The 27,532-nt window shown below is 43.5% G+C and overlaps 1 protein-coding gene across 6 annotated transcripts in view; it reads left to right on the top strand.

Annotated features, from left to right (window-relative positions):
- Window positions 1–25,867, top strand: part of LOC118389941 (SH2 domain-containing adapter protein F-like) — a 26,829-nt gene extending 962 nt beyond the window's left edge. For 2 of the 6 annotated variants that reach the window (XM_035779979.2, XM_052457034.1), the window contains 6 exons: window positions 2,241–2,622; window positions 4,984–5,134; window positions 7,193–7,423; window positions 20,125–20,296; window positions 21,860–21,979; window positions 24,897–25,867. In XM_035779979.2, coding sequence (XP_035635872.1) covers window positions 2,287–2,622; window positions 4,984–5,134; window positions 7,193–7,423; window positions 20,125–20,296; window positions 21,860–21,979; window positions 24,897–25,083 — 1,197 coding nt within the window. In that variant the 5' untranslated portion in view covers window positions 2,241–2,286 and the 3' untranslated portion in view covers window positions 25,084–25,867. Of the gene's footprint in view, window positions 1–757; window positions 1,337–1,964; window positions 2,052–2,240; window positions 2,623–4,983; window positions 5,135–7,192; window positions 7,424–18,497; window positions 18,830–20,124; window positions 20,297–21,859; window positions 21,980–24,896 lie in introns of those variants that run through there. The other 4 variants (XM_035779960.2, XM_035779988.2, XM_035779969.2 and 1 more) reach the window with 4 other exon arrangements.
- Window positions 25,868–27,532: the final 1,665 nt, after the last annotated feature.

Below are 27,532 nucleotides of genomic sequence, written 5' to 3' on the forward strand. Positions count from 1 at the left end.
ATTTGATTTAATTTGAGTCCTTGGTGGAAAACCTCGGCATGTTGTTTACTCAAACACAACATTGTATGAGTAAATGTGATGTAGTGTCCTCCTCTCTTTGCAGGGGGCCAGAGGGTACTGTCTTTCCTTCTTTTCTTGCTCTACTTCACTGTTTTGTTCCCCACTGTCTCTCCTGCCAGGCATACCAGCCTGGAAGAAGGACTTTGGAGAGTGTGGGAGCAGTGGTGGGCGGGGGGAGTTGTGGCAATGGCAGTGAAGGCTGCTGCTCAGCTATGACATCATCCTCTCTTTCTCCCGGGAAGATAGTGAGATCATGGCTGTCATGAGGCATTTATGGTGTCTTAACCGGCCCAGATAACAATATCACCCACTGGATTGCTGAAATTCAATTAGCTTCTTAACAACTCTGTGGTCCGGAAAAAAAGGACATCTGTGGACGTATGAAGCCCACTTCCCCATATAAAAATGTGCTATCTTTTGAACAGAAAGGATATTTCCTATTATGTAGATTGTGTTTATTTGCTGATTTTGCTTCACCATGCTTTTCCCGAAAGGTATGGCAGGCAGGCACCGCACATCTATTTGCTTGCTCAAAATGTGTTTGTCAGATTGGTAACAGTTTGTGGGTGTAAGTGTTAATTATTGTGCAGAGAATTCTTTTTTCTCTCCTACCAATTTACCAAACTCATTTACATAATTTTGAATGGCATAGCCTAATTTGCTATCAAGGCAGGCAAATCAGCAAGAGAGTGCTGGGATGAGGACAAATTGAGAGGGGTGGAGGAAACATTGCAATTATACAAAACTTGTATTCTCTTTTCATGCGTTTGGAATCGTTTTGTTGTTTAATGAGAACAAGCATTTCAAAGATTTGGTCAAGTATCTGAATGCCTGAGTATTTAAACCTAATTTTCATTTAATTTGTAGGGCTACTACATATCATTTTTTAGATGCAGCCTACTTAATTTTCCATAAGCAATTACTCTTATGTTATGGGACTGGTCTATGCAGAGTTATTCAATGAAAAATCGGCTGACTGTAAAAGAGAATCCATTGTGAATCATGGAATGAACCCCTCCCCTTTAATTGCGTGGTTTCTCCCTGATTTCTATAGGTTTCCTTCGTAGTTGCTCTCACTTGCGATCAGTCGTTTCCCAGCGGAACTTTGCTGTTATTCTCCACCCTCGCACGCAGGCTGTCACACTGGAGCGAAATTATTGTTCTTTCTATATTTACGTTCATGGACAAAAGCTATTATTAACATAGGACTACTTTCTACGATCAAAATGAAGAAAAGTGGAATAAAACGCTCGCATACTGAGTGGTAGGACTGAAGGTGTGTCTCAGCGCAATGCACTTTCAGTATAAAAACTGGAATTTAGTGAAAAGCTTATTTTAAAAGTTGCAGAATTTACGTGGAAGTAGAATTACAGATTTAAGTGCTTAAATTGTAGTTTGTTTCAATGTTATCATCATTGTCGATGGTGAAATAATGAACATATCAAAGAGGACAAGAGCAAAGGAAAACATGATTACAATGGGATGTTTTGGAACAATATGTTTTTAGCATATAAAGACTTTGATATGGTTTAATTGTATTTAATGCGTGTAAAACTGTTACCTGTACTGTTGCTTTTATGTTAGTTATGTTATGTTAGTAAAATAAGTGATGTAACATATTACTTATCTTTGTTGATAGCCTTCTGTTTTGAAGTTTGACACAGGTCAGGAAACTGTTTTGCTTGTTCTTATCCATGACTTGCAGTTGTTCCTAGTGGATTCAGTATCTGTTAATTAAATCAGACTTTATTACTGGGTTTACAATTTAATTGCTGTTCTCAGGCAAAGTCTGCTATAAAGACTGCTTTATTGTTTCTCTGAGCATTAGTAGTAATTAGTAGTTCCTACTGATTAGTAGTAATTAAAGTCCAGCTGTCACTGAGACTAGGGTTAGTTTTTTTCTTATATTTGTTCTGGCTGTTGCACAGTGGCCCCTGGACCAGTGGGAGAGTGTCCATGTGCAAACAGAGATGATTATTGTAGGATTTCAGGTTAACATAGTTGTCCTACATTTTGAATGAATGATGACATTATGTTCAAGTGTTTTACTTCACTTCAGAACAGGACACACAATGTTAATCCATCCACTGTCTGTTGTCTATTGAGTCTGAGGTTTAGAATCAGGTCACTAAAAGGAAAGCAAGTAGTTTAACCAGAATCATAACATTTTCTCTTCACAGAAACCTGTCTTTCAACCCATCAAGTGCCCGAGGGAGCAGAGGTCAAATGGCAAAGTGGCTCAAAGACTATTTGAGTTTTGGGAGCAGGAGGATGCCTCCTCAGCCACCCAAACCAGACTACACAGAGAGTGAGATACTGAAAGCCTATCGAGCTCAGAAGAAACTAGACTTTGAGGACCCATACGAGGACTCTGAGAACCGGGCCAGAAACGAGTCTGGGTCCTCAGACTCCTCCTACCCTGCCTTTGGTTCTCCTCTGAAGTCCGCCAGCCTGGATATGAATGTTGTATCTCCCAAACATCGCCTCATCAAGATGGACTCTCAGGACCTGGGGCGAACTAAGATCTTACTGAGTGCCGTCTCCCTAGAAGATCAAGAGCCTGTAAGTCATTTCCTGTTCCACGTTAACAATCATTACCATTAAAAATACCTCTCTGCTTATTGATTAAGCCCATATGCAAGTGACTGGTAATGTGAGTCAGAAGTATGCAATGTTTCAATACATCATGCCATGTTTGAAGTGGCCCATAAATTGGCCGGCCTGGATGACTAATGGAAGGAAGCGTTATTGATGGGATGGATGGCTCGTTGAGTGGGGTGTCACAGTCCCCTGAGTTTATGTCCAGACATGAATAATAAATGGTGTTTGGTTTAGCAAGCAGAGAGTTCCCCATGTGAACACATGGTGAGGAAAGCCATACAGGCCTTAGGCTGCTATAGTACCGTATGCCACACTTGTGCTGCCATCAGGCACATAGACCCACCCTGGATGAGTACAGTATGTGTTGGCAGGAGAACACACAGGCACAGCTGCAAGGGTCAGGGATGCTCAGAGTTTCATAGAGGGAGAGAGACAGAGAGTAAGATAGTATTTGCCTATAGAGGCAGGGAATGCACATTGATTCAGTTAACAAATCAGCGCACACATTTTCACTAAGGTAATGCATTAAAATCCACAGCTGCATTAAAATCGATCTCTTATTCTCATTTGAAAAGCCTCAAGTGCACAGCTCCTGAAGTGCATTGAAGGTCTAAGGGAAGGTAGAGTTGATACAGACACTCTGCGTAGGTGCTCTGGCTGCCCTCATTAATGTCTGTGTGGAATTCATCCATCCCCTCATGAACATTGCAATTTCAATCCTGGGCTTTCGATAAGGGCAATTCCACGGTAACAATGATGTTAAAACGCAGTCTTTTCACTTAAAAATGTATGACAAACAAAACCAATGATTGCAAAGATAAACAAACCACAACTCTATGTACAAGGACTACTTTTAACAATTTCCGCAGAAAATTTTACAAAAACACATTTACTTGAACAGTACAAATGAAAAGTTTGGTGACGGTTTGTGCTCTTAGTGTATAATGCATTTGGGAAAAGGGTTCAGACTACTTGAGTTTTTAAACATTTTGTTACGTTACAGCCTTATTCTAAAATAGATTAAATATATATTTTTTCCTTATCAATCTACACACAATAACACATTATGACAAAGCAAAACATTTTTTTTAAAACAATTTTTCAAATGTACATAAACTGAAATATCACATTTGTATAAGTATTCAGACCCTTTACTCAGTATTTAGTTGAAGCACCTTTGGCAGTGATTACAGCCTTAAGTCTTCTTGGGTATGACGCTACAAGCTGGGCACACCTGTATTTGGGGAGTTTCTCCCATTTCTTCTCTGCAGATCCTCTCAAGCTCTGTCAGGTTGGAAGGGGAGCGTCGCTGCACAGCAATTTTCAGGTCTCTCCAGAGATGTTCGATCGGGTTCACGTCCGGGCTCTGGCTGGGCCACTCAAGGACATTCAGAGACTTGTCTCGAAGCCCTTCCTGCATTATCTTGACTGTGTGCTTAGGGTTGTTGTCCTGTTGGAAGTTGAACCTTCACCCCAGTCTGAGGTCCTGAGCGCTCTGGAGCAGATTATCATCAAGGATCTCTCTGTACTTTGCCACGTTCATCTTTCCCTCGATCCCGACTAGTCTCCCAATCCCTGCCGCTGAAAAACAGGTTTCATCCAGAAGCTTGGAATTCAGGCCAATGAGTTCACTCTTGATTTCATCAGACCAGACAATCTTGTTTCTCATGGTCTGAGATTCTCTACTGTAGGTGGCTTTTGGCAAACTCCAAGCGGGCTGTCATGTGCCTTTTACTGAGGATTGGCTTCTGTCTGGCCACTCTACCATAAAGGCCTGACAGGTGGAGTGCTGCGGAGATGGTGGTCCTTCTGGAAGGTTCTCCCATCTCCACAGAAAAACTCTGGAGCTCTGTCAGAGTGACCATCGGGTTTGTGGTCACCTCTCTTTTTTTCCCGGATTGCTCAGTTTGGCTGAGTGGACACCTCTTGGAAGTGTCTTGGTGGTTCCATTTAAAAATGATGGAGGCCACTGTGTTCTTGTGGACCTTAAATGCTGCAGATTTTTGTTTGTAACCTTCCCAGATCTGTGCCTCGACACAGTCCTGTCTCGGAGCTCTACAGAGAATTCCTTCGACCTCATGGCTTGGTTTTTGCTCTTGGTCTAAATACTTATGTGAACAAGGATTTGTCATTATGGATTCGTCATTCTGGGGTATTGTGTGCAGATTGATGAGGAAAACAATTTATTAAATCCATTTTAGAATATGGCTGTAACGTAACAAAATTTTGAAAAAGTCAAGGTGTCTGAATGCTTTCTGAATGCACTGTATGAGTGATACATTGTAATGTATTGTGTCTTAATGAGTGTCTGTTATACCCCAGGTGGTTCCGTCAGCCCCAGCAGTAAGAGATGCAGATTATTCTGATCCGTTTGATGCTCACGCAAACCCCCGGCCAGAGTCTGATCTGGGACCTGTGCACTGCGAGAACAACGGCTACATGGAGCCTTACGAGGCCCAACGCGTCATCACAGGTGAGTCTGTTACTAGGCTTTGGTTTTTGGATGAACCAAGTATTTCTTTGTCACAGGACAGGTAGGCTAATCACAATTGACGGAATATATTCTCTCCATGATGTTCTTGTTCATATATCTGTCTTCTAGCCTGTTACCAGATCTGTTTGTGGTTTAGCCAACTCCTCTGACTTTGGTTATCATGCCTTCGATAGGAGAGTTGGCTAGAGCCTAGCGTAAAACAGATCTGCCGACGAGGCCACGACACTCTCCGCTGCAGGAGCGAGACTTTCCCCTGTCAGATTGTCCTCTGTCTGACTCACAGCCTTACAAATGTCTCTCGCGCTCATCCTTTCCCTCGCGCTCATCCTCCATCCCTAGGTTCAGATCTGTCGTTTCTCATGTTGCCTTTCTGTAGTAACAACTCTGTTTCCTCAGCCACTGTCTGTCAGACCCATGCAGTGAAGCGTCTCTCACTAGAGTGGTGGAGGGATTCTCCCCTAGTTGCCCTCGGGACTCTGGGTAGCTTTTTAATCCGTCTGAGAGTCAGTGTGTGTTTGACTGTTATCTTTGCTGGCTTCATTCAAGTCAGAAGCAGTTCATAGTCACAGGGTTAGGACAAAGGGGCTCTTAGTCTTTCAGCTTGGTAAATACACAATGGAGCCTAAGCCAGTGAGCCAGTCAACCCAGGACTGAGTTACTGTGGTATGTCAGTGGGCGCTCCATTAAACACATGGTGGAAGAGGGAAAGCCAGGTGTGACACTGAATATCGCTCTGATTCTCAAGTAGAACAGCTATTATACCCCCCCAGAGACAGATTATCAACTGATGTGTGTTTTTGGCAGATGTCGTCCCCAAGGTATCTTAAATGTGGTTCTATCACGTTTTTGAAAGTTCAGTTGGGGAGAATAAAGGCAGAACTCAGTTTCTATTCTCTGTCACCCGCCGGTCTGACATACATTTGCATACCGTAATAGATTCCTGATTCCCTTCAAGATACGTTCTCTCAATTCTCTCTCCCTTCATGTTCCCATCCATTTCTCATTCCCACCCTGCCTATTTTCATCTGCCTCCCCTAATCTCTTCCATCTCCTCTCTATTCCCTGACATTCCATGCTCCCTGCACAGGTACAGCAGCATGCCACAACACCAAGCCTGCCTCTGTCTCAATGATTTAACATCAAACCAACCCAGCCCTCCCCTCCCTTCCTCACCACCTCCCACCTCAGGGTCTGTCCCCAGGGCCGCCTCTGTCGCCATGGAGACGGCAAGGGCGCCCAATAGCAGTCTTTAGTCTGAAGGTTAAAGTTAGCCTGTTCTGCTTTTCACCAGCCAACCCTTCCATTTAAGATCCAGCACTCTTTCCCTCTCACATCACTGCACCTCCATAGATAGGCTGATGGTGGAGACAAAAGATTCTTCCACTTTCCTTCCACCCAATATTGCCTGTTTTTTGAAGCTTTGGGCTTCACAGCCCACATGGCAGTTGTTTCAGAAGTCTGTCTTCATGTGTTTTTGTTATTTCAATCATCTATGGCTTCTCAGCTCAAAATCACACACAACTCTCTGAAGGTTGACGGTGTTGGGAAAGATTTTTATAGAACATGCTACATGCTGAGAATTCTGATAAAAATGCAAATGAGACTGGCTGTTGTGAGATGCAGCAACTAGATTGCTGCTGTAACTGTGAAGAGAAGTGCTGTTCTTCTGCTACACGGCTCTGGGTCTAGCCCAGAGTTTAGTTAAGCCTCTCCATATGACGCGTTGGGCCTTCAGCAAGCTGTGCAAACATCATTTGTTTCCCATCCTCAAATTCAACTCATGTTGTTTTTGCTCAACAGGCTTTTCATATAATTTGCTGTGACAGATGCAATTGACCTCCTGTTGTAGGAATCTTGTGTTTTCTAACCATAATAACAGTTTGTTTTCTGTTTCTGTGTTCTAAATTATGAACTGCTGGTTCATAAATCCTTCATGTCTGACTTTGAAATGTGTGTGTGTTCTCTCTTTGAAAAACAAATGGAATAGTCGCACACTATTCATTGAAATTAGTCAAATGTTTGTGTTCTCTCTAACAGAGTTGCAGCACGGTCCCGGAGTGGGTCGGACACAAGGCGAGGTGCAGCTCTACGACACCCCCTATGAGAATGAGCGGGGGCGGGGGCGGCCGCTAGGGGTGGGGCTGGGGTACAGCAACCCCCTGGAGGAAGGCAGAGAGAGCCGGTTGCCGCAGGATGACGAGCGGCCAGCAGACGAGTACGACCAGCCATGGGAGTGGAAAAAAGAGAACATCTCTAAAGCCTTCGCAGGTATTGATCTACTTAAACATTTGTATCTTTTTATTTATTTAACCTTTATTTAACTAGGCAAGTCAGAACAAATTCTTATTTACAATGACGGCCTACCCCGGCCAAACCCTCCCTTAACCCAGACGACGCTGGACTAATTGTGCGCCACCCTATGGGACTCCCAATCACGGCCGGTTGTGATACAGCCCTAGATCGAACCAGGGTCTGTAGTGATGCCTCTAGCACAGAGATGTAGTGCCTTAAAATGCTGCACCACTTGAGAGCGCTGACTGACCTCAGTCCCATCCTCAGCAACCTGAGTAGCTATCTCACACTGTCACTATTGCACTCATTAGGGTTCGACTGTTCAGTACATGTATTATTATTTTTCTCAAGTTCTATTTTTAGAACACAAGAGCAAGGCCTGCACAGGATTTTTTCCCCTCACTTTTTTTCCACACACTTATTTCCCGAGCCCTTATCACATTAAAGTCGCACCTATTTTATTGCAAAAAAACCTGATTTAATATGACAGAATATTTTTCCAAATTAAAAAATTTGCCAGTGCGAAGTGATACGCACCCATCTTGCGTGTCTGGAGCTGTTCTTTTCAAAGAGTGATATTTTGAAACGGGGCTTATTTTGGCGTTTTAAAAGAGAATTTTTTCAGGGTTACATAACAAAAGCTGTCGTCTTTTCGATATAGACCTACAGACGTTTAATTTAGTTTATTCTGCATGTTCTTTGGATTTTTTTAAATGGATGAACGATTCCACATTGTGCATGGTGATGAATTACGGCACGGCATCAGTTTGGTAAGTAGGCCTAGGCATAATGATTCTGATGAAAATATGCTCTTTGTCTTTTAACCTGTTTTTGCATATTTTCAGTGTGGAACCATTCTATGTTTAGGGGCGTTATGGCTTAGACTAACCAATTCTAAATGGCACCAGCAGTTCACAAAGTAGCCTAAGCAGAAAATAGACTGGATACAATTATTCCCAAACTGCAGCTCATTTTTAGAACACATATTTCCCTACTTCAATCAACCAGTCTATGTTTTATTTATGATTAAAACTGTCGTAATTTGGCAAGGAATGTGTCTTGTGTATCCTATCAGTTAGACCTTTTTTTACGCCCACCGTTCCTCTGTTTTTATAGGCATTTATTTCTGTAAGCCTAACGGGAGCTTGTGTGCCAACTCGGCATGCGTGTGTAGAGGGAGCGTTTGTAATGCCTATTGAGTGAGGGAAAGGGAATTTAGGGAGAAGAACTGAGTGATGCTTGCCTTGTGTATTTGAGGGGCAAAAACCAAAACATGTACAAATGGAAAACTAGAGTCAAAGCAAATTGACATTGTCTTCAAGACAAAAATGTATCCCCCCCCGGACATGCCACAAACACATTTTAGAGTATTTAATTTAAAAAAAATCTCTGGTTGAAGCTAATTTTGACGTCTGTTTGAGTACTCGTCCCTAACACTCACAACAACCATCTTTCCCTTTCTACTCTCACGCTACTAAACATACACCTTGAATGACCACTTCCACACTCTGTCCATTGCACACACACACCTTGAATGACCACTCCCACACTCTGTCCATTGCACACACACACCTTGAATGACCACTTCCACACTTTGTCCATTGCACACACACACATTGAATGTGTGTCACATTCATGACTACTTGCCAATTGAACCAATTGAACACGAGACTGGATGATAAGGGTGACTTTGTTGTGTGTGTTAATGAATTTGCTATCTGTATCCGACACTTAAGCTGAGTATAAAAACATTAAGAACACCTGCGTTATCCATGATATAGACTGACCAGGTGATTTCAGGTGAAAGATATGATCCCTTATTGATGTCACTTGTTAAATCCATTTCAATCAGTGTAGATGAAGGGGAGGAGACAGGTTAAAGAAGGATTTTCAAACCTTGAGACATTTGAGACTTGGATTGTGTATGTGTGCCTTTGAAAGGGGTATGGTAGTAGATGCCAGGCGCACCCATTTGTGTTTTGAACTACCAACGCTGCTGGGTTCTACAGCCCTTAGACTGTAGAGGGGGTCTACTAAGCTATATGGAATTGTTTTAAGAAGGTCATACCAAGGATAATTTAGCTATTTGATTTGGAATTTTAAGACTCCTTGAAGAATCCAAAAAGATACTTATTAAAAAAAATGATATATATAATTTGGCCTTCCTGTTATTAGCCCATACAAACGCATTGAATAACATATTCACTATATACAACAACAGAGAGCCCCCCAAAATAAAATCCAAAGGAAGTTTGTTATGAAGTGTACAGTGGGGCAAAAAAGTATTTAGTCAGCCACCAATTGTGCAAGTTCTCCCACTTAAAAAGATGAGGCCTGTAATTTTCATAATAAGTACACTTCAACAACTACAGACAAAATGCAAATTATGGTGGAAAATAAGTATTTGGTCACCTACAAACAAGCAAGATTTATGGCTCTCACAGACCAGTACTTTAAGAGGCTCCTCTGTCCTCCACTCGTTACCTGTATTAATGGCACCTGTTTGAACTTGGTATCAGTATAAAAGACACCTGTCCACAACCTCAAACAGTCACACTTCAAACTCCACTATGGCCAAGACCAAAGAGCTGTCAAAGGACACCAGAAACAAAATTATAGACCTGCATCAGGCTGGGAAGACGGAATCTGCAATAGGTAAGCAGCTTGGTTTAAAGAAATCAACTGTGGGAGCAATTATTAGGAAATGGAAGACATACAAGACCACTAATAATCTCCCTATATCTGGGGCTCCACGCAAGATTTCACCACGGGGGGTCAAAATGATCACTTGAACGGTGAGCAAAAATCCCAGAACCACACGGGGGGACCTAGTGAATGACCTGCAGAGAGCTGGGACCAAAGTAACAAAGCCTACCATCAGTAACACACTACGCCGCCAGGGACTCCAATCCTGCAGTGCCAGACGTGTCCCCCTGCTTAAGCCAGTACATGTCCAGGCCCGTCTGAAGTTTGCTAGAGAGCATTTGGATGATCCAGAAGAAGATTGGGAGAATGTCAGATGAAACCAAAATATCACTTTTTGGTAAAAACTCAACCCGTCATGTTTGGAGGACAAAGAATGTTGAGTTGCATCCTACTGTGAAGCATGGGGGTGGAAACATCATGCTTTGGGGCTGTTTTTCTGCAAAGGGACCAGGATGACTGATCCGTGTAAAGGAAAGAATGAATGGGACTATGTATCGTGAGATTTTGACTCAAAACCTCCTTCCATCAGCAAGGGCATTGAAGATGAAACGTAGCTGGGTCTTTCAGCATGACAATGATCCCAAACACACCGCCCGGGCAACGAAAGAGTGGCTTTGTAAGAAGCATTTCAAGGTCCTGGAGTGGCCTAGCCAGTCTCCAGATCTCAACCCCATAGAAAATCTTTGGAGGGAGTTGAAAGTCTGTGTTGCCCAGCAACAGCCCCAAAACATCACTGCTCTAGAGGAGATCAGCATGGAGAAATGGGCCAAAATACCAGCAACAGTGTGTGAAAACCTTGTGAAGACTTACAGAAAACGTTTGACCTCTGTCATTGCCAACAAAGGGTATATAACAAAGTATTGAGATAAACATTTGTTTTTGACCAAATACTTATTTTCCACCATAATTTGCAAATAAATTCATTAAATATCCTACAATGTGATTTTCTGGATTTTTTCATAGTTGAAGTGTACCTATGATAAATTACATGGCCTCTCATCTTTAAGTGGGAGAACTTGCACAATTGGTGGCTGACTAAATACTTTTTTGCCCCACTGTATGTCCTATATCTGAGAGATATAAGAAGGATCAGGAAACGCACACACGTATGTGATATATACACTTATTTTTATTTTTTATACACTTATGTATATAACTCTACAATGACAAAGCATAAACAGGTTTTTAGACAGTTATTTTTTTTTTATATAAATTTGAAAAAATATCACATTTACATAAGTATTCAGACCCTTTACTCAGTACTTCGTTGAAGCACCTTTGGAAGCAATTACAGCCTCAATTCTTCTTGGGTATGACGCTACAAGTTTGGCACACCTGTATTTTGGGAGTTTCTCCCATTCTCTCAAGCTCTGTCAGGTTGGAAGGGGAACGTCGCTGCACAGCTATTTTCAGGTTTCTCCAAAGATGTTCGATCGGGTTCAAGTCTGACTGTGGCCACTCAAGGACATTCAGATTTGTCCTGAAGCCATTCCTGCATTGTCTTGGCATTCCTGCATTGTCTAGGCGTTCCTGCATTGTGTGCTTCGGGTCGTTGTCTCGCTGGTCAGTCAGGTCCTGAGCGCTCTGGAGCAGATTTTCATCAAGGATCTCTCTGTACTTTGCTGAGTTAATCTTTTGATCCAGACTAGTCTCCCAGTCCCTGACGCTGAAAAACATCCCCGCAGCATGATGCTGTCACCACCATGCTTCACCGTATGAATGGTGCCAGGTTTCCCCGAGACGTGACGTTTGGCATTCAGGCCAAAGAGTTCAGTCTTGGTTTCATCAGACCAGAGAATCTTGTCCTTTAGGTGCTTTTTTGCAAACTAAAAGGCTGTCGTGCCTTTTACTGGGGAGCTTCCGTCTGGCCACTCTACCATAAAGGCCTGATTGGTGGAGGGCTGCAGAGATGGTTGTCCTTCTGGAAGGTTCTCCCATCTCCACAGAAGAACTTTGGAGCTCTTTCAGAGTGACAATCGGGCTCTTGGTCACGTCCTTGACCAAGGCCCTTCTTCCACAATTGCTCCGTTTTGGCCTGGCGGTCAGTTCTCGGAAGAGTCTTGGTGGTTCCAAATATCTTCCATTTCAAGAATGATGGAGACCACTGTGTTCTTGGGGACCTTCAATGCTTCCTTGACACAATCCTGTCTCAGAGCTCTATGGACAATTCCTTCGACCTCAGGCTTGGTTTTTGCTCTGACATTCACTGTCAACTGAGGGACCTTATATAGACAGGTGTGTGCCTTTCCAAATCATGTCCAATCAATTGAATATGCCACAGGTGGACTCCAAGTTGTAGAAACATCTCAAGGATGATTAATGGAAACAGGATGCACCTGAGCTCAATAGCAAAGGGTCTGAATACTTACGTAAATAAATAAGGCAATACATTTGCTAACATTTCTAAACCATTTTTTTGCGTTGTCATTATGGGGTATTGTGTGTAGATTGAGGGGGAAAAAACAGTTAATACATTTTAAGAATATGGCTGTAACATCACGAAGTGGCGAAAGGGTCTGAATAATTTCTGAATGCACTACACTTCATTTTTTAAAAACTGTTACAGGGGGACCTTTTAGATGAGGCCTGTGGGCATCCTAGAGCAAAATGAGTGTAGCCAAACTATTCGGATGCTACACACAGTTTGCAGATTGGCTGTAGCGACTTCAAGCGAGTCAAGGTGATTGTGGTTGTCACAGAGAACACCATCGTTTTCGTGAGTCTCATCTTTCCATAGAGAGAGTCATAGCTTGTAGGCCAAACCGTTTGGACGCTATAGACAATTTTGTGAGAAGACTTATTTTCGGGATGTCTCATGATCTGACAAACACTGCTCTATATCTGTCACCTTTCACCGCAGATGCGGAAGTGCGACATCAGCGGATGTGATGGATTGAGATGCATCCGATGCCAAAACATGTCTCATATCTCTAGATTAAACTGACAGATTTCTATGGGGATTTTTTTTAATGCTAATTAGATTTCACTGGACCGCGAAAATCGACTCGTTTTTAAAGAGGAATTGTATGTGTGCCATTCAGATGGTGAATGGGCAAGACAAAATACTTACCGTAAAGTGCTTTTGAGTGGGGTATGGTAGTAGTTGTGTTAGTAAGTGTCAAGAACTGCATTGTTGCTGGGTTTTTTCACACTCAACAGTTTCCTGTGTGTGTCAAGACTTGCCCACCACCAAAAGGACATCCAGCCAACTTGACACAAAGACGGGAAGCATTGGAGTCAACATGGGCCAGGATCCCTGTGGAATGCTCAGTGTACATCATAAACAATACAAGTTTTTTTTTTTTTTATATTGTGAGGCCCGGTGGGCAGTAGATCAGTTACGATACGGCAGGGCAAGCCTACTTAATTGAGCTGCATTTCAGTCAGGAGGTCAAAGTGACAGGAGAATAAATCAACACGCTTGCTTTCACTCCTCTTTTTCATGCATTCGCTCTCCCTTCCTCCCCCTCTTCTCAGTTAATTACATGCTCGCGTGTGCATGACTGATCCAGTTCTAATAAGCAGGTGGTCAGCAGAACTGCTACAGCAACACACGACACAGACACAAAGACACAGAACATGTTCAAATCACATTGCATCGCAGGCATTAAATGGACACCGTAGCGTTGACTGAGAGGATTACTTCCATCGGGTGAGCGACCCTCTCAGAAGATTTAAGGGATAAAACCCAGATCTCTTGGACAGGATCTATTACAACACCAATAAGAAATGGTACCAGATGGGGGGAGAGAAACTTTCACTCATGATTTCCTGGCACCTGTTTTTCTACCTGCAGTCAGTTAGCTGCCAGCACCCCGGCCTGTGTGAACAGATTGGTTGGAGGGAAAAACAGAAACACTACAGTATGTTCCATTCTGACTTTTAATCCATATTCCCAGTCAGATGGCCGGGCATTACTAGGCAGGGTTGGTATGGCAGCACTGAGGGTTAGTTGAAGAGCTGTAGAGCGAGAGAGGGGGGACGTCCAAGGTTATGGCAGATTTGATGTGAGCTCAGTGCGGATGTTTGTGGAAACCAGCGACTCCGAGGGCAGGGGACAGAAGATAATGAATGACATTGGCTGTGGAGGAGAAGTGAGGGGGGGGTCGAGGCCATTGTGACAGGGAGCAATCAGTCATGCGTGGCGCTGACACCTTCGCCTTCACTGCGGCCTCTCGTCCCACAGCGGTGACAGGACTGTCCCTGCAGTCCTCCCTCCCTGCCGAGGTGACACACCGCCTGATAACCTACGATCTGCCAGCAGTGCCTCAGCTTTCACCTCATCACCACACGCACTGATTATCAACAGTTACCGCAGTCAGGAGAAATATTCCCTTACATTTTTTCGGCACTGAGCAAATTTCAGGTCTGCTGAGCGCAAATTTCAATGTTGTGAAAATTCAGTGCAACTTCCAGCAAGCGTTTACTGTGAACACTGAGGCTGTACCTGCTTTAAGTTAGTTTCAGACAATGGTCAAGTAGGCTCTGTGGCTATTTGATCATAATGTAGGCCTACCAGAGTGGCCTACCATCAAAAACAATGGAGAAAATGCATCCCATTACATTTTAACATGGAAATGGATGTTCTATCATTCAGCCTACAATAGCAGCCAATGTGTTGTTCAATGTAGACCTACATTCCATGAGACTTTTGAAAAGAACATGCAGGGCTTGACATTAACCTGTTTATCCACTTGTCCTTCAAACAAGGTGACTGAAAATGTTGTTGTTTTGATGCAAGAAGCATTTTATACAAAATTCAAATGCATTATTATTCCCATAACATTATTACAGAGAATTAGATACATTATGCTACCCTCTGCCTATTGGGTACTTAGCTTATTCAAGCCTCTCTCAAAATACAACACTGCCCCTTTAAGACAAAAAAGCTGTTTATCCGACTCACTTTTGAAAGAAAGAAATGTACACGTTTTGTGCTCTTATAGGAAGCAATCACTCTCCCATTGCTGACTACAAATGATCTATAAGTGGGCTAATATGAACACGTGCACACTTGGCTACATGCAGCTCTTGCTTGGATCTCAAAACAAGCGCATCTACTCATACTGTAAACACGGTCCAGTTTAAAGTGAATAGCACAGATCCATATATAGCAATGGTCTATTTGCATAAAGGTCTACTGCAGCTCTGATTGGTTATGCTGCACTGTTCTGCCTACAACAACATATTTTTCATAGTTATTTCTGCATACATTGTCTTGCATAGTTAGGTATGTTTTGGTATGTTGCATTGAAAGTGTATAATATTGCATTGATTCGATCAATTCCCACAGTAAAGGGAAATGTTGATAGTGTTAACTAAGGGGAAAAACTGTAGAAAGTTAAGTTCAATCTAGTGTTTCTCTGCGCGTGCTGATATTTCTTCTGCATGGCAGTCCTGGGGAGCTGCACTCCTGTGAACAAGCGCAGCTTAAAGGGAACATTGGTCAGGAGTGAGAGCAGGATGCTCATTAATAAAGGAATAGCACATTTAGAGGTGGCTTTTTGGATAGTTGCATATTACATGCACAATTATGATAATCAGGAAGTAAAATGCTGTGCATATCCTCTTTTAGAGTGGGATGTACAGTATTCACTGTGGAGTCCAGTCCAGCTCAGGTGGAGATCAGTGTCTGGGTGTGAGTTGGTAGTCAATTACGTGACACCAGCAGTGTGAGAGAGCCTGCTGCTGGCAGACAGACATGCCTCAGTCCAGTAGGTTTTAATTAGAACACTACAAACCTGTCACTAGCACCTAGCTCCCCCCTATTACAACCATCATTAATTCCTGTGAATGTTTTAACATTCAACAGTGAGGGTTGCCTAGATAGCCTTGCAGCCATGCAACACCAATTAGTGAGCTAATTTAATGGACACTCATTACTCCACACAGAATGCCCTGTCTAATGAGGAGATGAATGGTGTTAGGTACACAGCATATTTGATCTACAGTATGTGCTTTTAGTATCTGATCTCTGATATCTGGTTTCCCTCCACAAGTAGGTGGCCTTAAAGGTCTCTCACACAATATTTTGCAGATACGGAATGTTGGATTGGTTTTCCAGGTGTGAATGTACTGTAGACTGGCGTCTACAAAGACACATTTGTGTGCATGTGTGCGTGCGACGCAGCAATCATGAGATTTCCGTCACCTTGGCCGGTGTGTCCCTGGTCTGTTAGCTCACTCTAAGCTGGCCCTGGGGTTCCCAACTGGCTTCTCCATCAATTTACAGGATGTGTCGTGTCGACATTCTTCCAACCCTCGCGCTCTCTCGCTCCATGTGAAGCTTTACTGATGTTAATGAAAAGACATCCTTCACCATCCAGACTCGTTCCCTCAAGTGAGTTGGATGGGAGGCAGAGTGAGATGGGGAGGGGGGAGAGAAGTAGTGAATGGATAGATAATGCACCAGAGAGAGGGAGGTGTGTGTGTGCGCAGGAACCAACAGAATATACAAGGCCAAGAAGAGAAATCAGAAAGGGAGGAATAGTAGAAAGCCATTGGTTTGAGCTGAATAAGAAAATGTCAGTTCTGTCCATGAAAATGGATTTCAAATGCCATGTCATATTCCTATTTTATATGCCTTAGTGTTTATTCATGGGTAGGGGTGTTAATTATCTGTCATTAGTAGGAAGAAGTTGCGCCTGGCAGAAAGCCTTTTGTTGGCAGAGAGAACATGGGGAGCTGGGCTTGTTACAAAGCAGATGTCTTAATACTTGTGTTTAATGACGAAATACAGCAGGATTTATCCAATGCTCCTGTCACTTGATTCCAGGATAGTTATTTTGATAAAAAATAAAATGGCTTTTTATATTTACTCAGATGATGAGCTCTGAGGTTGTAGTGCCATTGTCTTCCATACTGAAAGAGTAAAATGGATTGAAAACTTGTTTTATACTGAAATGCCTTTTTCTTGGTTCAACCAGTGGACCCACTTCAGTGTGAGGTTGTCTTTTGTGTCTGCTGAGTGGTTTGTACAGGTTTTCAAATATATTATTGAATATTCTGTTCTGAAATGTCAATCTGCCTGATAGTTCTCTCCCCTCTCTCTCTCTCTGAACATGATGTTGTAAATATATCACAAGAAAGACCTTCGGGCAAATGGCCTCCACAACCTGTGTGATAGATCCACAGCTTCCCATTAGTAGTAAATGGAGCCCAGATGTTCCCTCTGTTTGAGTGACAGCTCTGTGTGCACCCGGCCAGCAGAAGGTCACGTCCTGCCCTTTGTCACAGTGATGAGTGCTGACATGTGTAGGAGGAGGTAAAGGTGATGTCATGAGGGGATTATAAAGGGGCCATTTAGGGTAAATGTTACACTGCAGGCAGGAAGTCGCACTGGAACACGGATGCCCCAAATAGCCTCCAGACATTCAAACATTTATACTGGACACTTGTGTGCTACAAATAGCAGCAACTGTGGAATCATAGAATTTGAACAGAATGCACACCCACTCGTACTGCAAGTGCAACTGGTTTCTAAGTACATGGTGTACTGTATGTCCTTGGTATTGCATACAGTCTGGAACTCCCCCTAAACAGGGCAGGAATTCTGTTTCGAAATGTTCTCATTTAACTGTGACAAGCAAAGCTTAACTCTAACTGCAATCCCTTTTCAAAACAATGTATGATTCTCTTCAGAGTTCATTCCCTCCTTCCTTTCATTCTAGTCCTCCCTCACTGTTGTTCTCTCTGAGCTGGTCACACTTTAATGATGGCTTCTGCAGGGCTGGGAGGGCTCTCCAGATGGGGCCATTGTACTGCATCATGCGCCAATAGTTCACAGAGAGCCAGAGAAAGTGGCGGAGTGTGTTTTCCCTGCTCAATAATGATCTAGTGAGAGAGAGGGAGGGATGAGAGTGAGGGATGTATGTACAGCATCACTGGGGTCTCTCCTAATGCCCTGTTCAGCTGCCCTTTTATGTCACACACCCAGGGGTCTTTTGTTTTGTCTGAATATCAAGATGTCAGCCCCCCCTTCATTTGTTTAGTAATTCACTGTGTGGTGTGTAGCACAGCTGTGGCGGATTCTGTGTGCGTGCGCCATTGAGACTGCAGTAATGGGTTACGTGGTTACTGGCCACGGATTGTAATGAGCTATTTTGTTCCGCTCCTGCCTCATTTGTGTGCCCTGTCCTCACCATCCTAGACACACAGTCCACATCATTGTCAATCTGACACACAGCATCTACTTGGCTACCTTCACTCTTTCTCCTGTCAGACTTCTTACCTCCTCCATATTCCATCCATCTCCGTATTCATTCTACTTCCCCTTCTATCCATCGATTTAATTTTTTTTTTATTTTTATAAATCTGTCTCTCCTCTGCACCTGGCTCCCTGTAGAGATGTCAGAGCTGCCTGAGCTACCCTGCCCCCCTCCAGTGGGGCAGCAGATGGAGGAGGAGCTCCTGATAGGACAACACCTTCCCAGGACAACACCTTCTCACTCCCCAACCTGTTCCCTGACCCACCAGCCTGAACCCCTAGTGTCCTGCATCTGCCCTGCCTGCTTTTTGTATGATGTTAACATACAGTACCAGTCAAAAGTTTGGACACACCTACTCATTCCAGGGTTTTTGTTTGTTTTTACTATTGTTCTACATTGTATAATAATAGCAAAGATGTCAAAACTGTGAAATAACACACATGAAATCATGTAGTAACCAAAGTGTTAAACAAATTCTTCAAAGTAGCCTCCCATTGCCTTGATGACAGCTTGGATCTTCTTAATGCGTTTGTGCTAGTCAGTTGTGTTGTGACAAGGTAGGGGTGGTATACAGAAGATAGCCCTATTTGGTAAAAGGCCAAGTCAATATTATGGCAAGAACAGCTCTAATAAGCAAAGGGAAACAACTGTCCATCATTACTTTAAGACATGAAGGTCAGTCAATGCGGAAAACTTTTCAAGGCCAGTCCCAAAAACTATCAAGCGCTATGATGAAACTGGCTCTCATGAGGACCGCAACAGGAAAGGAAGACCCAGAGTTACCTCTGCTGCAGAGGATACATTCATTAGAGTTAACTGCACCTCAGAATGCAGCATGGAGGAGGAGGTGTGATGATGTGGGGGTGCTTTGCTGGTGACAGAATTCAAGGCACACTGAAGCAGCATGACTACTACAGCATTCTGCAGCGATTTGAGATGGTTTATGATGAGTTGGACCGCAGTGAAGGAAAAGCAGCCATATGTGGAAACTCCTTCAAGACTGTTGGAAAAACATTCCAGGTGAAGCTGGTTGAGAGAATGCCAAGAGTGTGCAAAGCTGTCATCAAGGCAAAGGGTGGCTACTTTGAAGAATCTAATATATTTACATTTAACACTTTTGGTTACTACTTGATTCTATATGTGTTCATAGTATTGATGTCTTCACTATTATTCTACAATGTAGAAATAGCAAAAATAAAGAAAAACCCTTTACTGGTACTGTACATCAATGGGTCCCAACCTAACAACCCAACAATAGGTTTGGCAACAAGTGGCTATTGAAGGCATTTTTTGTAACACACCATAATAGGTCTAGTAAGCCAGATACTGGTGGTAGCACACAGCAATGGGTCTCATAACATTGGGTCATGATGGTATTTTGCCTGTCGCCACACAGCACTGACTCTCCCTCTACATCGCACTGCAGCCCCTCAGGGTCCGCTTCCGCCACAACCCAGAAGCCCCCTGTGCTATGTGGTCCTCTCATGCCTCCTTTCATTAGGTCACCCTGCAGATATCCCCTGGAGCAGCTCCTGGTCCCAGCCAACCAATGGATGATGATGTTGCACCCAGTCAGATCTGTGCTACCAGCTCTCCTCTCCACTGTGTACCCCTTCAGCAGAAACAGTCTGTTCTCTGTGCTATGGCATGCCCAACCCTTTTTCCATCTGCACCAACAACAGTATCTACACTGTTTTCCCAGGCCTGGCTTGAGTTTTCCCTTTTTAATAAGATACTCTGTGTAACTCACTTTCTTTTTTTCAGTGCAGTTTGATGGTGCTGAGTGGGAACGGTCCTCGTCCCCCACCGAGCGCCTGCGTCCACCCAGGTCCAGTCCCCTGGCAGGAGGGAGCATGAAGTTCCGGATGCCCTGCTCTGACCCTCACAACATGATGGGGGAGAGAGTAGACCCCACCCTGCCCCTGGAGAAACAAGTGTACGTACCGTACTCTTTTCCTTTGTAATGACATTTTTATTGTTTACTTTATCTCTTGTTTGGGTTGGGTGTTATTGCTTCATCTACACAGTAATACTGAAAGCATCACACTGGAATGTAAATGTGGTTTTAGTTTATTCTAATGATATACATGTATAAAACATGTTTCGATATACAATATATGAATGAACAAACTCTACTAATCAATCATATATTTGTACACCAGGCCATGGTACATGAAGTGAGAGGGTAGTACATTACTCTCCCAGGTGGTCTTTTAAGTGTTGTTATAGGATCCACTGGAGAGCCCTACTCATGTTTGAGTAAGTGTGGTCTGGTCTCAGTCCGACCCCTGTGCCATCTGCCAGACTTAGTAAACAGTGACTAAAGGCTTGTTTCAAGTGAGAAGAAACATAGTTATAACACACTACATGACACATTTGCACCTACAGAAACACATTTCAACTATAGAGGCAATCAAATATTTGCATGTCACTTTATTTTCACATCTGTGTACTGTATGTCACAAAAGAAAATCCCTTAATTTACCACTAATATTTGACATTGCACAGTACTCCAGGTGCCTAATTTATCAACCATGTGTACATTTCTTAGTCAATTTTGGCGTAGGTGGAGATTCTAGGATTTGCGCGCATCACAACTTATTGGAATGTATTAAACGGTCATACGCAACATATCCACACTTTTTAAATTGATAAATCAGAGCCATATTGTATACACCCCTGCCTGGAAAACGTCCTCCATTCACCTTTATGGTAACGTAAACACCCTCATTTGCTGTATGATTTGGAAATATTGCAACTGGGCCATGTCTGTTTCTAAAGGAAAGCACAATGGTAAATTGGAACACATTTCTGTAGAGGTGTGGGCTAATGTTTTCATCTTTTGCTGTTACTTTTTCAAACAAAAAATGTATGTCGCTTATAGCGAATACCAACACTTGCTGCGTACTTTATTTAAAAAAAAGTAAAAGTAAGTACTATAACCCACACTATGCAAAATATAAATTGTTGTTCAGTATTTTGTGTGTCAATTGACTGTTTCTATTTCCTGTCTTGGTACAGGCTCTGAGATTAAGTGGGCTATGATGTTGTGCTCCTTGGCTATTGAATTAGCGATGAATAAGTAGTAGCTTAATATTTTTTTGTGTAGCGTGGAATTAACCAGTTATGTCAGTAAATATGATTATGATTTCAGACCATATTATAAGACTCATAGAAACATATTAGGCTGCATGCTGCTCTGCGAACTCCTTACCAACGGCAAACGCATCTGTTATATAATTAGCCTACGTTTTAGTGCTTTTGTTAGCCTTCAATAAACATCAAATTCTGTGCCTCAAACACCTCCATTTCCCCCCAAATAACAATGTTTGCTTGTAATACAATTCTTTAACTCGAAGTTGTGCGTACGCATGGTCTGAGATTTGCATGGAGATACGCACACTTTCCTGTCAAGTTCAAATTTGATAAATATCAACCTTTTGATAAATGAGGCCCCATGTCTTTTTCCCTCCCTCCATTCATGTTGTGTATCTGTCAGGTGGTACCACGGGGCACTGTCGCGGTCAGAGGCAGAGTCTCTGTTGACCCTGTGTAAGGAGTGTAGCTACCTGGTGAGGAACAGCCAGACCAGCCTCAACGACTACTCTCTCTCACTACGGTATAAAGCTCAACATAATCACACCATTTACATCTGAACAGCAACATCAAATCATTGCTAATACACTTAAATACAGTTTGGTATGAGTCAAACAGTCCAATAAGTACAGTAGGTTAGAATATTTATTGAATCATCCTCCGATTTAACTACTCTGACTTGATTGTCTCCCGAGTGGCGCAGTGGTCTAGAGGCGTCACTACAGACCCTGGTTCGATCCCGGGCTGTATCACAACCGGCCACGATCGGGAGCGTCGTCCGGGTTAGGGGAAGGTTTGGCAGGGGTAGGCCGTCATTGTAAAATAGGAATTTGTTCTTAACTGACTTAAATAACGGCAAGTATACTGTGTACTGTATACTTGTAGCCACCTTCCCTACTGAGCTTCTATCTCACTGTATGTAGGACCCCATCTGTCTCTCTTAACCTCCTCTGTTTTCTCTCTCCTCCCTCAACCCATTGAAGATCATTGGCACACTGATTTTCTTCTCAATAGTCCTTCACGCCGCATAATAGTGCTTATATGGCCAAATCTCTTCTCTCTAATTACTAGCTTGATCCTTAAATCCCCTTCTCCATCACTCTCCCCCTTTTTTCTCCCTCCCTCACTCTCATTCCCCCTCTCTTCCCCCAGCACTTCTTCTCTCTCTGAGTGGTAATCAGGCAGATACAGCACACTGCAGCTCTCACATCAGCCGCTTTCCAATCACTAATGAATATGAATCACCTTCTGTGGGCTACACACAGGCACGCCTGAGTGCACGCACGCACACCACATTAGAGGTTCTCATTTTCAGCCTCACAGACATCACACGGATACAATGTCACTCAAAAACACACACAAACACACACCCGCCGATGTTAACAGCTCAAATAGACAGGCTGACATGTGAAACGACAAAGCTACAGTATGTGGCCCTCGTCTCACAATAGGAGGTCCAGGGGTCTGAAAGAAGCAGTGGGTTGATCTTTTGACTGGCAGGTGCTTTGTGTCTCTAAATTGTTGTGAGGGAGACATGCCAGAGGTAGTTGGAGATGGAATCAAAGCGATAGAGAACCAGTAGAGTGAGTCGGCATGGAAACAGACTGACACACAGCCTAGCATCACACCAATATGGATGAGGCAAATACACAGACAAATCATGTCTCCTCAAGAGGGATTTTTCTCTAACAGCTTGTCAGGGATCTGTGATTTAATTTGAAACACAGACTATATATAAGAAAGTGTGTGGACACCCCTTCAAATGAGTGGATTTGGCTATTTCGGCCACACCCGTTGCTGACAGGTTCAGAAAGCCATGCAATCTCCATAGACAGAAATTGGCAGTAGAATGGCCTTACTGAAGTGCTCAGTGACTTTCAACGTAGCACTGTCATAGGATGCCACCTTTCCAACAAGTCAGTACGTCAAATTTCTGCCCTGCTAGAGCTGCCCCGGGGGAACTGTAAGTGCTGTTATTGTGAAGTGGAAACGTCTATGAGCGGCTCAGCCGCGAAGTGATAGGCCACACAAGCTCACAGAATGGGACCACTGAGTGCTGTAGTGCGTAAAAATAGTCTGTTCTTGGTAGCAACACCACCGAGTTCCAAACTGACTCTGGAAGAAATGTCAGCACAAGAACTGTTTGCTGGGAGCTTCATGAAATAGGTTTCTAGGGGCGAGCAGCTGCACACAAGTCTAAGATCACCATGCGCAATGCCAAGCGTCGGCTGGAGTGGTGTAAAGCTTGGCGCCATTGGACTCTGGAGCAGGGGAAACACGTTCTCTGGAGTAATGAATCACGCTTCACCATCTGGCAGTCCAACGGACACATCTGGGTTTGGCGGATGCTCGGAGGACGCTACCTGCACGAATGCATAAGGGCCAACTGTAAAGGTTGGTGAAGGAGGAATAATGGTCTGGGGCTGTTTTTCATGGTTCGGGTTAGGCCCCTTAGTTCCAGTGAAGGGAAATCTTAATGCTACATTATACAATGACATTCTAGACGATTCTGTGCTTCCACCTTTGTGGCAACAGTTTGGGGAAGGCCTTTTCCTGTTTCAGCATGACAATGCCCCCGTGCACAAAGTGAGGTCCATACGGAAATGGTTTGTCGAGATTAGTGTGGAAGAACTTGACTGACCTGCACAGAGCCTTGACCTCAACCCCATCAAACACCTTTGGGATGAATTGGAACACGAGCCAGGCCTCATCGCCCAACATCAGTGCCCTTCTTCACTAATGCTCTTGTGGCTGAATGGAAGCAAGTTCCTGCAACAATGTTCCAACAACTAGTTGAAAGCCTTCCCAGAAGAGTTGCTATGGCAGCAAATGGGGGACCAACTCAATATTAATGCACATGATTTTGGAATGAGATGTTCAACAAACAGGTGTCCACTTATTTTGGGTCATGTAGTGTACCTTTCAATCCTGATGGGTGATGTGCTCCAAAGAACACAAAAAACAAGCCATAGCTAATTAGCAATGTAGTGATGCTGTTTGTAGTGATGATGTTTGTTGTTATTGCATTGTGTAGAACAACAGATTTCCCTAGTCTTCCATTGTTGATTTTGCAAACTAATGATGACCAATTAGAGCCAATTGTCTTTCCCTCTGATTCTATAATTAGACATACATCATGATGGCAGCTAGCTCTTAAAGGGGAGGTGCAGCGCTGCTCTACTGCTAGTTCTGTATTGCTTGCTTCCTCTCCGTCGCTCTCTCTCATCATCTTTGTCTTGTCTCTCACAAGCCATTACATTACTAATTTATACTGTATAATTCCCCCCTTCCCTCTCTTCTTACTAGTCCAACATTATGATATGTTGTTAAATCTGGGTAAGAAATACCTCGTAAAATGCCAGAAATAAGTAGGCTGTATATGTCACTTCCAGTGTGTCATCATGTGGTCCATGACTCTGCCCTTCGGCCTTCTCTCTCAGGAGCTGCCAAGGCTTCATGCACATAAAGTTCAGCCAGTGTAAGGATGGGAAGTACGTCCTGGGGCAGAACAGCCTGCCATTCAACACCATCCCAGAGGTCATCCACTTCTACACCACACACAAGCTACCAATCAGAGGAGCCGAACACCTGTCTCTGCTCTTCCCTGTGCTCGTACAGACCCTCTGATTTGCTGGGACAATGGTCCTGGAATCCTAGGTCACATTGTGATTGGACATTGACTTTAGATTGTGTAAATTCCTTTAATATTCTAGTCAGTCAGGCCATCTCTGCTCTCGTTGGACTAGACTATTTTGTTGAGGATTCAGCATCCGCTGGCTTGTCAGTACCTTCACAGACCTCCTCGTTTCTGTTGTGCCAGATCTCTGTGATCTGGGAACAGATTCATATGAAACGCAATACCTGGACTGTACCAACACTTTCTCTCTGTAGCCTACCTGGGATGCTATCTGTACTGACTGTTGCAGAATGAGCTTCTCACTGAGCTAGTGCTGCTGCCTGTACTGCTCCATTGGTTGACAGTCTGAGGGGAAACGTGGTTCTACTCACACAAACCTTTGTTGATTTGATTCTCTCTGTACTGTTAAGTAAACCTATTTGTCAATGCTTTATGTTGACGAACTGGTGTCAACCCGCGTCACTTACTGTATGGCTGTTGTAGCAGCAGCTGTGTCTGTTTGTACTACTGTTGCCGTGTGGTTGTCATATGATCTGTTTGTCTGGACACTTCACTGACTGGTTGCAGTGCTCTGTAGTTGACCAGAACAATTTTCAATGGCGAGACAAAGGTTTAAACCGCCATATCAGTGGTAATGGGTGTTATGGTTGAATGATTATTCTTATTATCTGGGTCGTCATAATCAATGGCATTGTTGTCGTCTCTGATTGTAATTATGGATAAGACGTTTTCTCATTTACCTGCTGTGTTCAACAATAAACAGTTTCTTAAAGAGCCGTGTCTGCTTTGTGCATCATGTGGAACGACGAGCATCACAGTGTCTGATTATGTAGATAAGACTGAGGACTAATCTGATGTGGTGTCATTTTTTTACATGTTAATTCTCAGAAATAAACAAACTCTCACATGGATTAACACTCATGATCTTTGCATTTTGGGAATAGCCAGTACTGTACCTACCTTGAGATTAGACCTAGATTTCCAGAACTCTGAGTGGAACACGGAGAGGATGGTGGACTACAAAAGCATGCGAATGTCCATGTTTCCTCTACTCCAGCAGACGCAGGCTCTTCCCCAACCATTAGGCAGCAGGGGGAGAGGCGAGTGTGGCGAGAAGGAGAGGAAGGCAGGTCTCATTATTTAGGGTTTGCTGGAGTGAAAGGCACTGGGATTGCTTTCATTACTGAGCCAAATGCGGCGGCTGATTACCAGTGGGACGAAGAGCAGAGACGAGCGAGATCACTCACCCTTGAGAGGGGGGAAAAGAGCGTAGGCGCAAGGGAGGGAAAGAGTGTCTCGTCTGTATTCCTGGACTCAAACACAAGGCTAATAACAATAACGATGAGCAATACGAATGTCGTAAGTGTACTAAGTAATCCACAAGCATAGTGATGATATCTTTTCAACGTTCTCCCTAAACTGCTTGTTTTGTTTTGTGTGTTCAGATAAGCATCCCATGTTATTATTGTGGGCGGAGAGGATTTCTATAAGGGTTTTGTTTGAATATGGTTGCATGTGTGGGTACTGTACAGTCATGGCCAAAAGTTTTGAGAATGACACAAATATTAATTTCCACAAAGTTTGCTGCTTCAGTGCCTTTAGATATTTTTGTCAGATGTTACGATGGAATACTGAAGTATAATTACAAGCATTTCAAAAGTGTCAAAGGCTTTTATTGACAATTACATGAAGTTGATGCAAAGAGTCAATATTTGCAGTGTTGAGCCTTCTTTTTCAAGACCTCTGCAATCCGCCCTGGCATGCTGTCAATTAACTTCTGGGCCACATCCTGACTGATAGCAGCCCATTCTTGCATAATCAATGCTTGGAGTTTGTCAGAATTTGTGGGTTTTTGTTGGTAGCGCTCACCTTGTCTTCTCCGGACAAGCTTTTTTCCGGATGCCCCAAACAATCGGAAAGGGGATTCATCAGAGAAAACGACTTTACCCCATTCCTCAGCAGTCCAATCCCTGTAACTTTTGCAGAATATCAGTCTGTCCCTGATGCTTTTCCTGGAGAGAATTGGCTTCTTTGCTGCCCTTCTTGACACCAGGCCATCCTCCAAAAGTATTCGCCTCACTGTGCATGCAGATGCACTCACACCTGCCTGCTGCCATTCCTGAGCAAGCTCTGTACTGGTGGTGCCCCGATCCCGCAGCTGAATCAACTTTAGGAGACGTCCTGGCGCTTCTTGGACTTTCTTGGGTGCCCTGAAGCCTTCTTCACAACAATTGAACCGCTCTCCTTGAAGTTCTTGATGATCTGAAAAATGGTTGAATTAATTATCTTACTGGCAGCAATATCATTGCCTGTGAAGCCATTTTTGTGCAAAGCAATGATGATGGTGCATGTTTCCTTGCAGGTAACCATGGTTGACAGAGGAAGAACAATGATTCCAAGCACCACCCTCCTTTTGAAGCTTCCAGTCTGTTATTCAAA

Source organism: Oncorhynchus keta, chromosome 1 (genome assembly GCF_023373465.1).
Source record: "Oncorhynchus keta strain PuntledgeMale-10-30-2019 chromosome 1, Oket_V2, whole genome shotgun sequence".
In the NCBI taxonomy this organism is placed as follows: Eukaryota; Metazoa; Chordata; class Actinopteri; order Salmoniformes; family Salmonidae; genus Oncorhynchus; species Oncorhynchus keta.